At 37.7% G+C, this 14,842-nt stretch overlaps 1 protein-coding gene across 2 annotated transcripts; it reads right to left on the bottom strand.

The window, feature by feature from the left end:
* Positions 1 to 395: 395 nt before the first annotated feature.
* Positions 396 to 14,554, bottom strand: LOC111268093 (DNA-directed RNA polymerase, mitochondrial). Of its 2 annotated transcripts, XM_022846827.2 has the most exons (24): positions 14,493 to 14,554; positions 14,148 to 14,243; positions 13,409 to 13,576; positions 12,251 to 12,371; positions 11,984 to 12,033; positions 11,485 to 11,604; positions 11,164 to 11,267; positions 10,733 to 10,820; positions 10,252 to 10,431; positions 9,884 to 10,105; positions 9,288 to 9,482; positions 9,030 to 9,142; positions 8,586 to 8,658; positions 7,749 to 8,093; positions 6,968 to 7,183; positions 6,565 to 6,669; positions 4,615 to 4,751; positions 4,003 to 4,242; positions 3,643 to 3,826; positions 3,405 to 3,539; positions 3,121 to 3,272; positions 2,738 to 2,890; positions 2,162 to 2,378; positions 396 to 1,995 (listed from the first exon to the last, which is right to left on the bottom strand). In XM_022846827.2, the coding sequence occupies exons 2-24, from the start codon at positions 14,214 to 14,216 to the stop codon at positions 1,756 to 1,758; spliced, it is 3,627 nt and encodes a 1,208-aa protein (XP_022702562.1). In that variant the 5' UTR covers positions 14,217 to 14,243; positions 14,493 to 14,554; the 3' UTR covers positions 396 to 1,755. The 2 variants fall into 2 exon arrangements, with proteins under 2 accessions (XP_022702562.1, XP_022702561.1); XM_022846826.2 differs by lacking the exon at positions 14,493 to 14,554 and having other exon boundaries at positions 14,148 to 14,409.
* Between the last annotated feature and the right edge of the window lie 288 nt (positions 14,555 to 14,842).

Below are 14,842 nucleotides of genomic sequence, written 5' to 3'. Positions count from 1 at the left end.
ATTCGGAGATAATAACATGTCTACGTCAGGATATTGAGAGCGGAGGTATATATACATGAAGTTTTTAAAGTTCACTTTTTTTTACGATTTCGGCTATTTTGTGTGAAAAAAAGTTTCGCAGTTACTTCTTCGGTATAACATGAAGACCTTGCCTTTACTTGTTTCAAATACGACATTTTAGCTGCCATCATGATTGCACTCTTTCAACGTGTTCATATTCAACGAAGAATATCACGCAAAAAGCACTGCTAGTGGTATAAATTTGGGCCAGATTTATGACACTAAAAATTAGTGGGGTGGTTTACAGCCTGGACAGTCTACGTTTTTTTTTTTTAAACTGAATATATATAATTATTATATTACTTGTTATCTGTGGAGTAAAAAGAACACCTCCGTAGATGAAACCAGATTATTTATTTTTAAATAACTGAACAGAGTAACCTTGTCAGAATATTGGCTATATATGTCAAACTCAAAATGGACCTACTTTTTCATTTTTTGTAGGCCGCATTTTGTCTAATATGCAGAGCAGACAGAGCTCTTCACATTATTTATTATACAAAGAAAGTTCCCACTGCTAAAACAATTATAACTATAGAGCACAATCTACCTGGTAAATTGAGTATATCACATAACATTCAGCTATTACCAAAAAAAAGCGACACCAAAATTGTCTCTTCAGCAGATTTTTTTTATATGACTTATATTTTGTCTAAAATTAGTTCAAGCATGTATTTGCTGTCCTAATAGCACAAGTTTAATTACAAGATCGGTATTAACGCTACTTTGAAGAGCATGAAAGACCGTTCTACAAGTTATGTAAGCTATCGTTAGTATTGCCGGAGTATATAATAAAAAAGTAAAATTGAAGCAGCTTTTTATAGTTTCGTTCAGCAACTTCTGTAATGAACATTTATTAATTACGAATAATTGAGAATTTGGTAAATATTTACTTACGTACGTGTCCAAAATATTCATCCCTTAAAGATCGAACACTTCTGATGAATAAGGTCGGTTTAGAACTGGTATATTTCGTACGACTATGACAAGTTTGTGTCCACTACGCCACCATCAATACCATGCTATCATCATGTGAAATTCCATAAGTATCGAATACTTCTCTTCAATTACATTGCTCTAAATAATCACACATGAGAGCTCATACGTGTTGATAATTTTGTATGTGTGCAATATATATTACTACTACTGGACACTATTTACAAAAATTGGTAACGCGCAATTTGTACATACACTTGCATACCAGTTTCTTTATTATGCATATGCTAATAATAAGGCATTAAAACTGGAACAAATACACTCCAAAAATTCTTGCCAAAGGATACACAGAATATAATTTTACAATTAAAATTGACCATTTGGCCGACGACGAGGTCCACTGAGCACGTGTTGTCCTTCTACAACAATTTGGTCGAAGACATCTCCACGTATCGGGATGTTTCTTTAAGTGACTGGAAATATATATATATAGTTCAAGCATCCTAAATTGAACACGAAATTTTCATGTATTACGCATCACGACCCCAGAGCTGCTTAATAAATGAACGTTAATTAAATAAAATACGTATCTCAAATTTTACCTAGTTAAAATTTAAGATACGTATTTAAAGAACCTCATTTTTATCTCTCTTACACAAAGGGCCATTTTGCTAAACGAATTTGATAGTAAATGAATATAATCCCACAAAATATTTAGTCTATACGCAAAAAAGGTTTGGTAATATTAGGTCAATAACACTAGCTGAAAAAGTACACCGAATCAAGGACCTCTTTAAGGTTAAATTCACCCCTTGGAGGAACCTTCCTTAACGCTTCATTAAACTTTTTCTTGACAATATCTGAACGAGAGTCATCTCCAGTAACCTCAGAGTCAAGAAAGCCAAATCGCTGCACAAAATATTCCGACAAATTTTCCAGGATCGGTTCTGAATGAAGAGCTACAAACTGTTCACGGCAAAGCCGATTCATAGTCTCTACCTGTAGAAAGAAAAAATATAAAATTAGAGTAAATCGTTGGCGTAACGGACGTTGATGTACATCATTTTGCATACTTCGGGCATGATGATATCGATTATGGTGCTAAACACTAATTGGCGAGCCGTAATTACGGCACAGGAAGCGAACAGACGTAGAATACGCTCACCGTAGACGGATGCGTCCAGAAACAATCGTGAACGGACGCAAAACTGATGCCGGCTGCCTGTGAATGAATTGCTGTCAACATCATATGACTCGAATCTATACTGTGAATGAAATTAGGCGGGAAGGCATTTCTCTGCTTCTTTACATTGGGTTTGCTGCTGTGATCCCAAAAGTCGACATAGTTTTTGTAAAGATTTTCCCCAAACGATACTGGCGACCTGTAAAAAGGATAATATTCATGCAAAGCGGTAGAAAATTCTAAACCTAAAATAATGCGAAAATAAGATGCAATGCGCGCATTAAAATGGACTATATCAGCCGAGTTCGCTTTCCATGTTTGAAACATAAAATAACCTATAGGGTTGCTAAACGAGATGATCTTTTGCCTATCAAGAATATTTTTTTAGCACTGTGGCGTACAAAAAACATAGTTACACATATTATTCGAATTCATTAACAGTAACAAGTTGCGTCAAAAATTATAAGCAGCGCGTTCGAAGCTGTCATACATGATTTGGAGGGTTTGTTCCAGTTTTCAGAGACCATAATCAGTCTTACAACTATGGGAAATACATACCTTTTCTTGACAGGTAGAAAATAGGGCTGTACAACGGGCAGTCCTAGAGGTGTTATCCAGTCGATCGGCTGGCCTCTGATTTTGCCCACTAACTTCGCACAGTTAGCTAACCAGTCCTGGATTTGTCTAGTCGCAGTGAACTTTTCACGAAGACTATTTTATAGTGAAGGAAAATATAGCAAAAAGTTATGGAAAAAGAAAAACCATCGAGCACAAATAATCCTACATTTAACAAAAAATTATTATCAGTGGGCGTCTGCTAACCTATACCATCCACAGATGATTAATGTTACATAATACAAACGTGCATACCTACGTAGATCCGGCGCATTAGTTAATTTTTTCATCGGAGGACCCTTTAATATTAAAAAACAGATACAAACCTGAAAAGAACTTTTTGGGCAAGATATGAAGCTGCAGCATGGACGTATTGCTGTGGGAAATCAGCCAGGTCTTGCAGCTGTCGCAGTATTTGTTGTTCAGAACCATACCGAGTTACGCCGTATACAACAGTCATCACCGTTTGTTTAACCACCTATCAAATCGTGCTAATGTGACTAGAAAAATACTCTTAGCATTTCACAAGGTGTAAAGTGGTGGGTATGAAGCCATAAATGTAATCCAGCTGTGCCAGGTCGAACACATATGACTTATAACCTATCTGTACCTTTCTTTTGATGTACCCCTCAAGAATCCGAGCTATAAACACTCCGTCCTCAGCATCACGCATTCTTTCCTGTTCAACAACCTCAGCAATTCCGCTGTATACATCCTGAGGAAGATCCATAGGCCTGAGATTCACCTAGGAGAAGAGGTTCAGTTATCCGAGGCTTGTCATAGACTGGAACTTGCCTCACATTAATATGTTCAGATGTTGCTCTGTTGCATATACATTCTACACTAACCTGCTCTGCGCCTTGAAGATCCCTTCCCAGAGCGGCGTAATGCTGTAGACCATTACAACTGCCATCCTGATGAACGGGAAAGTGGCATACGTACTCAGAGGGGCCTTTGTCGCAGCGTAGAGCGTTGGCCACTTCTTTGCAGGCAGCTAACGTTTGCCACGGTTCGTCTGAAGTTTGCCACCACCTTTGAAACAATACACATTGGAAAAAGCAATGTACAACTAGTGCTTACAATCCTATGATACTTTCAAGAAAAATAGTTTTTTGCCTCAGGAGATACCAAGCCCTGTCTTTTTAACCGGTTTGTATACTGCATTGGATCTTACAGAAGTTCCATTAAGAACTCAACTAGGTACATACCTTTTGCCGGTAAACGGATAATCAGCTGAGTCCAATATATCATCTATAATTTCATTTACGTGCTTGAGTTTCTTAGAAATTGACCGATCCTTCAAAAATCCAGTCAGGTTAATCAGATGCAACTTGAGCCAATTTAATCCATTCGGTCCAAGAGGTTTTCCCTCAGCAAACATCAAGCATCCACGCATTACGTCATTGCCAATGTGATTGAAGTACGATGAGCATGGATACGCTCGACCTCTGTTGAAATCGCCACGCATAAGATCAACTCTATTTTAATACCAAATCATAATTTCCGCAGTTGACCATCGTGAGAAATGTTTACTGTTTGTTGTCCATTGCACTTTTCCGCCATTCCGTATGATTCATCTCAATTTTTTCCAACCTCAACGTCGTGCCCGACACTCTATATGTCAATGTTTACCCAATCTGATCTTAATTTCAGTATCACGTAAAATAATACTTTCGCAAGGACCTCAACATAGTAACTTTAACAACAGAGTCATCAAACTAAAAATAGCTCGAATTGCATTAGATTCTTAACAGTATTGTTCATCTAAATGTTAAGTTCATTCATCGTAACTTGATGGGTTTTTTGCAGGATAGTATCACCTGAAATCTAAATTGTACGGAAACCAGAAGGTAGTATCTTTGAAATGGTTAGCAATCGACAATTTGTAAAGCATGTCACACCATAGCGAGTACGCTTCCGCACATTTCCGGTGGTAAGTTGCGAGCTCTTTCGTGGCCTGGAATAAGAAAATAAACAAGCGCGTATCTATATTTATATAATTCCACAATAAATTATATGTTTTAAAAGTTGAGGTCGACCTTTTGAAGCCCCGACAGAATTCAGTGAACGTAAATATTTTTTTTTAAAGGGCCAATAGATGCCTATATTTATTCAACACCTATAGGTCCCCAAAAAAAATCTGCCAGATAATATTTTTATGCAAAATATGCGATTGTACAAGAAATATAGCCTCGATAACGAAAGTGAGGACACGCATGTAAACATTACGAAATTGATCTACTTTTTTCTCTGACAACATTTTATTTTATGATTGAAAGTAGGAGGCAACAATAATAAGAATTTTTTTTTAAATTTTTAAGCGAGAACAGCTTTTGCTGCAGTGGCCTTTATCGATTGCAAATACTGGATACCTTCAAAAACATGCATTATCACCTTGTCGTTAGTACCAAGGGTACGTTATACTTAACGGTCGAGTACTTATTATGATGTCCACAAACAACCTAGTTAATATATATATATATATTAACTATCTTTTGAGTCCTGCTAAAGACTCGATTGTGCGAGGAAATGTTACGTTATTATCCCGTCTTAAGGTATTGAGACTCATTTGAGACTCAAAAAGTTAAGATTTATCCAAAGAAAAGACCAGGATCTTAGCTTTGTACAAATATTCTCAAACCTGTGCAACCATAGAAATTTTCTACTAATTCTACTTTACACCTGAAAATCTATCGAGAATAATTAATTGAAATATTTATTATTCAGCTTATTACAATCTGTTCTTTTTTTCAGAATCATCTTATTTTCAGAGCGAGACAAAAGTTTTCCTTTACGTACACAGGTCTTCATTTTTTCAACCGAGGCAGTATTTCTCATACAGTGATCTGGTTACATATCTGGGAAATCATAATTTCTTCCATAAATTTAGATTTTCTTGCGAAATGACTTGGGGCGTTTCATGGTCCCACTGGACAAAATAAGATGAAGCTCTAGGATACTGTGGAGTTTATTAAGTTGAGTGATGCCGCTATGATCGACCTCGAGCCCCCAGACACTATGTGTGTCGAGGCCTTCCCTCCTCTTGGTCGTTTCGCCGTACGCAACATACGCCGTCACCGTTTTCGTCAGTCTCATCAAGTCTGTTAAAATTAAGGAAGCCTCTAATGGCAAGGAGACGAAGGACGCCAATAATGATGCCGCTACCCGATAAACCAACTAGAGAGCCCTACTGGGGCCAGGTGCCCCTACGTCTGGGAATGGCGTTCTCTTTTTTTGGATGCCATCTCGTCAGCCGATTAATAGGGGGCTGAAATATTTAGTGTATTTTTCTAAAATACATAATATATAGTGTGGGGGAACGGTCAATTCTTCATCCTATTTTTTAGACATGTGCACCCTATACGCCACCGTGTGTCATCCATGGTGCGATGAATTTCGAGAAGGTTCGACAGAGAGATAGAAAACGGCTCAGCCTAGAACAAGGAGCGACGGGGTGAAGCAGTAAAACTATCTACCACAAATATCGAAATAAAAAGGTTCAGATAATGTCGGCTTGTCCCCGTGATGGTGCAGTAATAAGTTGTTCGTCCACTATTAGACTTGGTTCAGGCTTGAAAACCGGTATACATAGGCTTCATTTTGTAGTGGAAGCAGTCAGGCATCTTAAGTAATGTTTAATGGCAATACCAGGCGAAAAAACTCGAACATTTAATACGTCATCGTCCCTTACGAGGCATATGCTAATGATCAAATTAGTCAATCAGTGTTGATAGCGATTTCATTGACGCCTGTTTCATAATCTTACGTACTTTATGCTCTTCACTCTTTGGTTCCGAGTTGAGCGGCTGTGATATCGGAAGGACACCTGATGGTTGTGGAATACCCAATTTAGGATCACCATTGTTCAAAAACACCTAAAAAAATAAATTACCATAATCCTCTACTTTTATTTAAAATTTGATTTGGGAAATGATGTCTGATCAATTAAAGCATAACAAGTACGTATTTGGAAACTCTGTATAACACATATCTTTAAAGAATCCATTACAAGTAATTCGATTAGTGTACATTATTTTCTAAATACCTTTCTATTATTCGCACATTCACAAATTAACCAATGTGTATAAGCTATCTGCTTGTGGTCAGTACTAGCCGAATTATTCAATTAGTAAATATAGGCTAACCATTTCTTGTCGACAAAAAAAGGGTTACCTTAGTAATTAATTGCAATATGGGCTTATTGATGATCCAAGGGCATCTGGAGAGAGCATTGAGTGCGTCAAACGCCAGATAGAAATCTCCGCGTATCGACTTGTCTTGCTGAAAAGCTCTTTCGTTGGGAGCTCGAATCATAGTTACTTGAGACACAAGGAAAGGCGAATCCTCTCGATTATGCCACGGTTTCGGAGGACTCAACATTGGGACTGTCTGCAATAAAGTAAACTGCGTTTATATGATTGCATAATTAACTAATGAGAGCCTGAGAATATCGTTTCAACGGTATCAGTAAGGACGAACCGTCATATGCAACAATATCGACAATAACTGAAAGCCCACTGCCTTAGATTATCTTAACGGTTTGGACGCGCTTTCATGGAGGAGAGCATAGCTTTATCTGGTTTTAATTTCGCATTAGGTCCCGCGATAATGGTGGCAATGATAGTGTAATCCAGTAAAACTCTATTTGCTATACTAGGAAGTATATTCACTATAATCCAAAGAAATTCTAGTTTATTTTTTTATATACATTATGCTATCAGCCAAAGTATTTATAGCTCAACAAGGTATGTATGACATACATTTAGTTTAATTTAATACAGTATTCGTAACCATATTTGTATAATGTTTTCAACTTAATATCGGGCCAAAAACCTTCTCTAGCTATCAGTTACCCTTTTTTTGACAGGCCTTGGCACCATTTCTTAGTGCTTCAAGGATATGTCAAAATGACGAACGAATAGAGAAAAAATGCACATATTTACGAAATTCTTGCCTTGATGTCGAAACGAAGATCTTCTAGCTGAGCTTCACGGTATAGTTTGGCGAGCATAGGATGGGGTTTCCATTCTTCTCTTTTACAAAAAGAAGAGCCATTCTTTTTAAACACGACATAAATAGCATTGACCAGTACACCTGACCTCTTATCACTTTTTAAAATATCGATGTCTAGTTGAAGGTTGCGGATTGCCTGGTAAAGGAAACGGCCCACCCCAGTAATAACCGACTTCGGCCACGGAACCGGACTTAACTCTTCGAGAGTGGGGCCCCACAACGAATGCTGAGTAAGTAAATCTTCCCAAAGCTCACGTTCGGGACGCGTTGACCGCAAATTATAGATCTAAAACGAGATTTAAGAATTCAAATAATAAGATGTTATTATTAATCCGGTTTTCCTTATACGTGATTTTACTTATTTCGTGTTAAACAGAAGAAAGGTGATATTTGCAGGTTTTTGTTGTTTTAGGAAAGTTCTCAGAGCTGATACAGCAACTCAAGCTTAAGACCAGGTTTCTGTCGGACTATTATTCGGACTAATGCCGCTTACGTAACGCTGTTTGAATATTATGATGAATGAAATCACCGAAAAGAGTTTATTCATACCGTTTGCATAATAACAATATGTGAGTTGTTTTGTTAGCTGCATTGTTGACTTATCTTTTGCTCATTTATATTCCGAGGTATAAGACCCAATTTCAAAGACAGATCGCATATAGATAGGCTAAGCTTGGTCCAGCAGAATGATAGCAGGCAACGTCATTATTATGTGTATCCTAAAGCACGCAATCAGTTATTTCTGGCATTTTAAATTGATTTTGATATGTTTCTCTACCTTCAGATAATCGTTGTAGATTGCCTTCAATTTAGGGGTAACCCCAAGCCTCGTTTTCGCACATGTGGCATACCTATAAGCAATCGAGCAATAAAAACAAACAGCGATGACTAGCAGGTAAACATAACGTGTCCGATCTTTGACGCAATCCTTCCCTGAAGAATAGACGATTCCTACTATTTCATTAATCATAATTGTGAAAGCTGGCATTACTCTGTCTTGAAATTTAGTGCAAGGATTAAGCAGGTGATGCAGACTTATACAAGGTGGACTTTATAATTTACCTACTCTCATGTAACCCTTAGTACGTACACCGCGAGGCTCTGCCATTCTAGCATGCTACGAATGTGATAGTGATAATTTATTTTGGTTCCCTTCACCTCAGAAAACACAAAGCTTCGACAAGTTTATCCTATGTCGCTGTAAACTGGGTAGGACACTTACATGTCATTTATTTGTTGACCAAACATTTCGCAACGCTGGTTTATAGCGAGGTTACATGTGTCTGCTGAGAGGGCAATCGATCGTATCTCGTGTAGCAATAGGGCGACGACTGCCTATCATCGATGTTATAAAAATGAAACAAATTGATTACAGTTATTCATGGAAATTCTCAAAAGAATTTTTTTTGTGTGCCTGAACATCGACAAAGCGAGCGAACGTTCATAATTCTGATAGTATTAGGTGAAGTCTTAGGCTAACCTTAAGGTCGAGTACGCTTAGGTAAGGGTGTAAAGTCATCCCAGAATTAACTTGTTGATGGCTTTGTAACTTCCGCAACTCTTTATTCAGAAAGAAACGAAGATCGTCGGCCCATTCTTTTTCAAGAGCCTCTACTTGCAGACGCAGGAATTTCACATACGGCGTCGGTTCCCTAACTGCGGTTATTGACTTCACCTAAAATATTAAAATAGTATCAACTAATATGCCGAATAAACACAGTGTGCATGAATGTAATGAAATGACGATCTGAAAGTCTGTCTGATTTAAAAAGAACTAAAAATTTTTGATTGTCGCTACATTAATTCATCTACTAAATTCCTAGCTATGTATGGAACATAACAATACTACAGTTCCAACGAATAGATTTTTTAATACCGCGCCTAAGGCCTGAAGTGCCTAAAGAGCAGTGACAATCTCACAACATGAACTTGAAAGTCCTTTCCAGAACTGTATATAGTTGTTCCATGCCATAACCTTCTTGAATATTGTGAATCTGACTGGAGTTCCTTCTAAATTAACATATTGGGATACTCATTTTCAGTGAAGTTTATAGAGAAACTTGTCAACAGCTCTACCTTAACGATTCCTCTTAGTTCGCGGCTCCATTGCTCTCCAGCTCCCTCAAAAAGTAGGTTCAATGGTATAATTTTATCTTGTTCGGGACTAGATTCAGAGACCTTGTTTGATTTCAGATCTTTCTGAGGACCGCATTTGTATTGCTCCAGATAAGTTTGCACTGGTGCCCGGGAATCTGGTTTTACCTTCCGAATGATCCTCATGATATTTTCAGACTGAATCTGAAATGAATTTATGCACAAACTGGTAAAACAGACTAGCTTTAATTTTGTTTTGTAGCGAAAAGCTCTGTGCGAGACAAACTTCAAAGTTAACATGGCCTTAAAACGTTGATCGAGGGTCACGCTGTACAATCCTTCAGACATACCTTGTCAATCACAAGCTCTTGACATCGCTGTTTAAACGTGATTTCGTTTCCGAATATAGCGCTGATCAACCTGGAAGACAGTTTTGGATCCCGGTCTATCTTGACCGCGAATAAATCGAAACAGCTTGTCACATCAAACGCAACACGATTTTCTACCATTAACTTTTTCACCATCATGACCTGTCATGGAGAGAGTTACAGTAAACAAAGATTTAAACGAAGAATTAGGCAGGTAGCCTTTGGCACGCTGCAGTGATAATCACGATCTCCTGCAGATGGCGCGTTCGGGTGTGGGGAAGCCGAAATAGCCGAGAATAATCCTATTGGTATACCTTCTTTGTTACCCTTCAACTTTTTACCAATAGCAGTATATAATATGTAATGTGTAATCACGCCACCAAAGTAATTAGCGAGCGAACACGTAGGTAACCTACATGAAAGCAGGCACTTCTACAGAAGACTGCCAAGAAAAACAACGTACCCCAAGGAGGTCTCGCTTGTTAATGTATCCCCATAGAAGTGAATTGTAAATCCATGTCGGTACCGATTTAATAATGTCGTTTCCACATCTGAAAAGTACAACAGAAACGTGCATAAACTCATCATTGATATTGCAAAGTCATTTGTGTTGTGAATGTACCATAGAACTTAATCATTTGATACATAATTCTTTTAAGAATAAGAAATCTATTCTATGGAGATTTCTTATTATTAAAGGAATTGTCCATTATATTGACAGCTACGTGTGACCTGATGAAAATGGGTACACGTCAACAAAAAATACGCTGTTTATTGTGTTTACTTTATAAAGTAGCCTTTTTTTTTCAGAAATACTTAGGTGGAATCTAGGAATAATATAGTACTTATGCAATACAATCTTATCTACAGTTTACAGTATTTGTATCTACAAACTTAAGTGAGAGCTTCTTCTGATAGTATCGCAATGCGATGATGGCCTGCGTCAATTCGCCACAAAGTACCGATACCTCTATGAAGCTTTTCAGTGCCATCAACACCTGAAACTCGTAGAATCGTAGAAATATGAATTTCGTTTAGAAGATGCATCACCATATCTACCTTTAAAAAGACATCAATTTGTCATCCAAATTTCAAACTTCAATTACAGAACTTAGAAATACAATCCTCTGGTTTATGCGCGCCAGAATAATTTTTGAAATTCTAGATACACGCCAGCCAATGGCAACTGATCATTGACAATACATTAAATCTCACCGTTTCCTGATCTTGTAATATCCGAGAGCGGCGGACTGCAGCGCCGCTTATGGGTCTTCGTCCTTCTTTCAAAGTATGATTTACCTTGCTATCAAGTTTAGTCGCTGGGTCTATTCTCACCTAAAAGTTCAGCCAAAACCTTCTAAAACATCTTTATCTTTGTTTAGTATTATATCTTCTACTATAAAACATACGCCCTTTTAAACGAGGCTTTAAATTATTTGACGTCTACAGAATTCTAATTCTAGAACAATTGTAATTATTTATATAAAAGGATCTGACATTTGATGCCTCTTTTTAAGCTCGAACTAATTATATAATAAAATGCTGTTGGGTAGATATATCAGGCAGTGAACGTCGCCATTGGGTGCTAATGTTTATGTACATATGCCAGCTATACAATCAAGAACAAGTTCCTGCCTTCATCGGTTCATCCAATTCAATGCCATACTCTTGTTTGAATATCTGCTATGTTCTGATAATGCCGAAGAGGAAATACCTTAGCCGACGAAGCGTTGACTGAGGCTGTAGTTCCATTGTCAATAATGTCTGAAACTCAACAGCAAGCGTGTCTTCCAGCTTATAATTATTAAGCCTGTTTAAATGTCGTAGTCGCAACATAGAAAATATGATTCCGCAAAGGATATTCAATTGTAATACATTATATCCCATGCACATGCTTTCAACAGCATCCGTGTCTGTTATCAAAACCATGTTTTAGCTCGAATTGTTTTTAATTTTCAATAGTCCTCCTTACAAAACATACCATTATGTAACTCTCGAACTGTAACCCCAGCGAGCTGTAGTGAAGCGACGACTGTACTTTCAGTAGGACGCGTCGATTTACTAAGTCCGAATTCTCTCAGTGTATTAGTCTGATGCGCTTCCTTTGCATAGATACAAAATATCACATATGAAAACACAGCTCACTTTTGCAAAGCTTGTAAAACGAGTACTTCGAGGAGGTCTATACTTGCAGTAACTAACTAAAACTACTTCATGCGTATTGGCGCAACAGATAATCACTATGCTATATTGGAAAACCTAGAAGAAAAACAAAGGCATACGCGAGATCAGTACGTAAACAAGTAAACCAATCGTACGTGGTAGTTGTGCTTATGTTAAATTATTGATGTAGTTATTGCAAGCTTAATGTAAAGATGGCACCGCTATTTCAAATGTCTGCTTAAAGGGCCAAACCGTCGACGCTATTATTTACTAACCGAAGCACGACTGCGTCTTTAAAACGAAATATAATATTTACACGGAAGATGTCGGTTACTTTTCAAATAACGATAGCTCATACGCGCGGTACAGGTGAATATAAAGGCAGCTAATTGCTCAACTTTGATTCCAGAAAAGTAGAATGATCAATTAAAAGCATTAAGCCCTCGAATGAGTCGATAACGGCTGCCAAATTTGCTTTAGCATTCTTGGGAACCTAGGAAATAATATTGAGTATGCTTATGTCGATCACTGAAGGTTCCTGCCAGCCTGAAAACCAACGGCGCGTTACAAGTAGAAGACAGCAGGTGGTATATTTAAACAGCCGCACCCAAGAATCGTGACCAAATGTATCAATTAAAAATTTAGGTTAAGATTTAATTAAGGGAGGGGTCTCTAATCTTGTAGGTAATGAGGACGGTCGGCCTTTCGTTAGGAGCAATATGGTAGCAGTAGTGTTAAAGATGGTTAACTGCCATAAAATATGACATTAGAGTTTGAAATAGTAACGCCCAACAAACGAGGCACAAACTGCAGAGTTCTTACGAAAAAACACTTCGTTTTCTTTAAACTTCCTGCTGACAATCTTCGCTGACGACCCTTTATAAAAAGACGAATAACTAGTAGGCATTCAAAGATTTAAAATATGTTCAATCATTAACGAGAAATAACTGAAAAAAGTAGAATGTAAATGACCAACCGAGGTAGTGAGGTCATGATGATCGTCATGGGATCGGCCGTAAAGTTTCTTTTGTGATGTCATCCCTTGGACAGAGGCTTTTACGTTTTGATGGAGACCACTCCGAGCGTCAATTAAATATAAGCGGCCCGGCGATCGACACACGGAAGCACACACGCGATACATTGGCTACAAGCGTACAAACAGAAAAAAACGGATACTCAGAAAAATCGAACTCTACCTATTTCCAGGAAACTAACGTATCGTCAGTTAGAAATAGACATTATGCATGATCATACTGAAGTATGATTACTCTGCTTGCTATGAGAGCATGATTGAACTTCGACGATCTAGTATATTTCATCGATAATTAATCGAGTTTAGTTCTTTCTTCACAAACTCCTCATAAGTGCTTCGTTAAACTTTTGAGTGCGGACGTTCATTAGCACATATTTAGTTTCTAACAAGCACATATTTGGCTGGTACACCAGATCTAAAGTTTATCATCAGTGAAAAAAACATCAAAGTATTTATATATTTGATTTGTAGCTGTTGTTTTAGCTATTAATATGCTTAAAATAGGAGTTACAAAACGTATAATGCAATAGAAGCATCTCGATCGAGGTATAATCCTAGAAAAAAACATTCTCTCGCTTTTAAACTATTGCTTCTAGAAGTTAGGCTGAATAATTCGTTTGAGATATATCATCTCACTATGGATGAGGTCCAGATCTGTATATAGCGTGTATAATTAGCATGCCTGACTTTTGCCGATTTTTGAGACTACGTCATTGGTTTCTTTGATGGTCCTCATACAAGCTGTGTCCATGTGGCATTTGTTCCGTGTACCCCACTGCTACATAAAAATTATGAAACAAACCAACGAACGAACGATTAGTTGCATTAGATAAATTTAGCAGAAACATTAAACAGAACTTCTCATCATAAAATGATTATTGTTCCAGCACTAAAAGTTCAAACTTTAGAGAAACATCAACCCGCGCACTTCGATTCTCGTTAAAATTTACAAACAACTAATTCCAAGCACCAACAACTATCCGCTAAAACTCACAATGAACGCATTTAATAATTCTGAAATAAGTACCGCGACTGCTGGGTCTGACACGAATTGCTATCGTTGTCCGTAGGAAATGGGTGCAGTACACCTTTTTTTGGAAAATAAATCTCTGTACTTCTTTTATATGTATATAGAGCATCTAAAGCAATTCGTCTGCGCCAAATAGGTCGTTAAATTGGCACCGGTGAAGTTGGTACAACAAACTTGTTTTTCTTAAATATTAGGATCCTACAGCTGATGACAGCCACACTAGGTACATGTTTTGCACGTTTTGGCGGGCAACTGATACAGACATTCGGCTCAGAACTATCTGGCTTCGGAAGCTTAGGGATCCTTTGACCAGGACTGAGTGTTTGTTACAAATGGACGGTCTGAAA

This window comes from Varroa jacobsoni, unplaced genomic scaffold (genome assembly GCF_002532875.2).
Source record: "Varroa jacobsoni isolate VJ856 unplaced genomic scaffold, vjacob_1.0 scaffold_1256, whole genome shotgun sequence".
Taxonomy (NCBI): Eukaryota; Metazoa; Arthropoda; class Arachnida; order Mesostigmata; family Varroidae; genus Varroa; species Varroa jacobsoni.
This window is presented reverse-complemented; position numbering and strand designations above follow the sequence as displayed.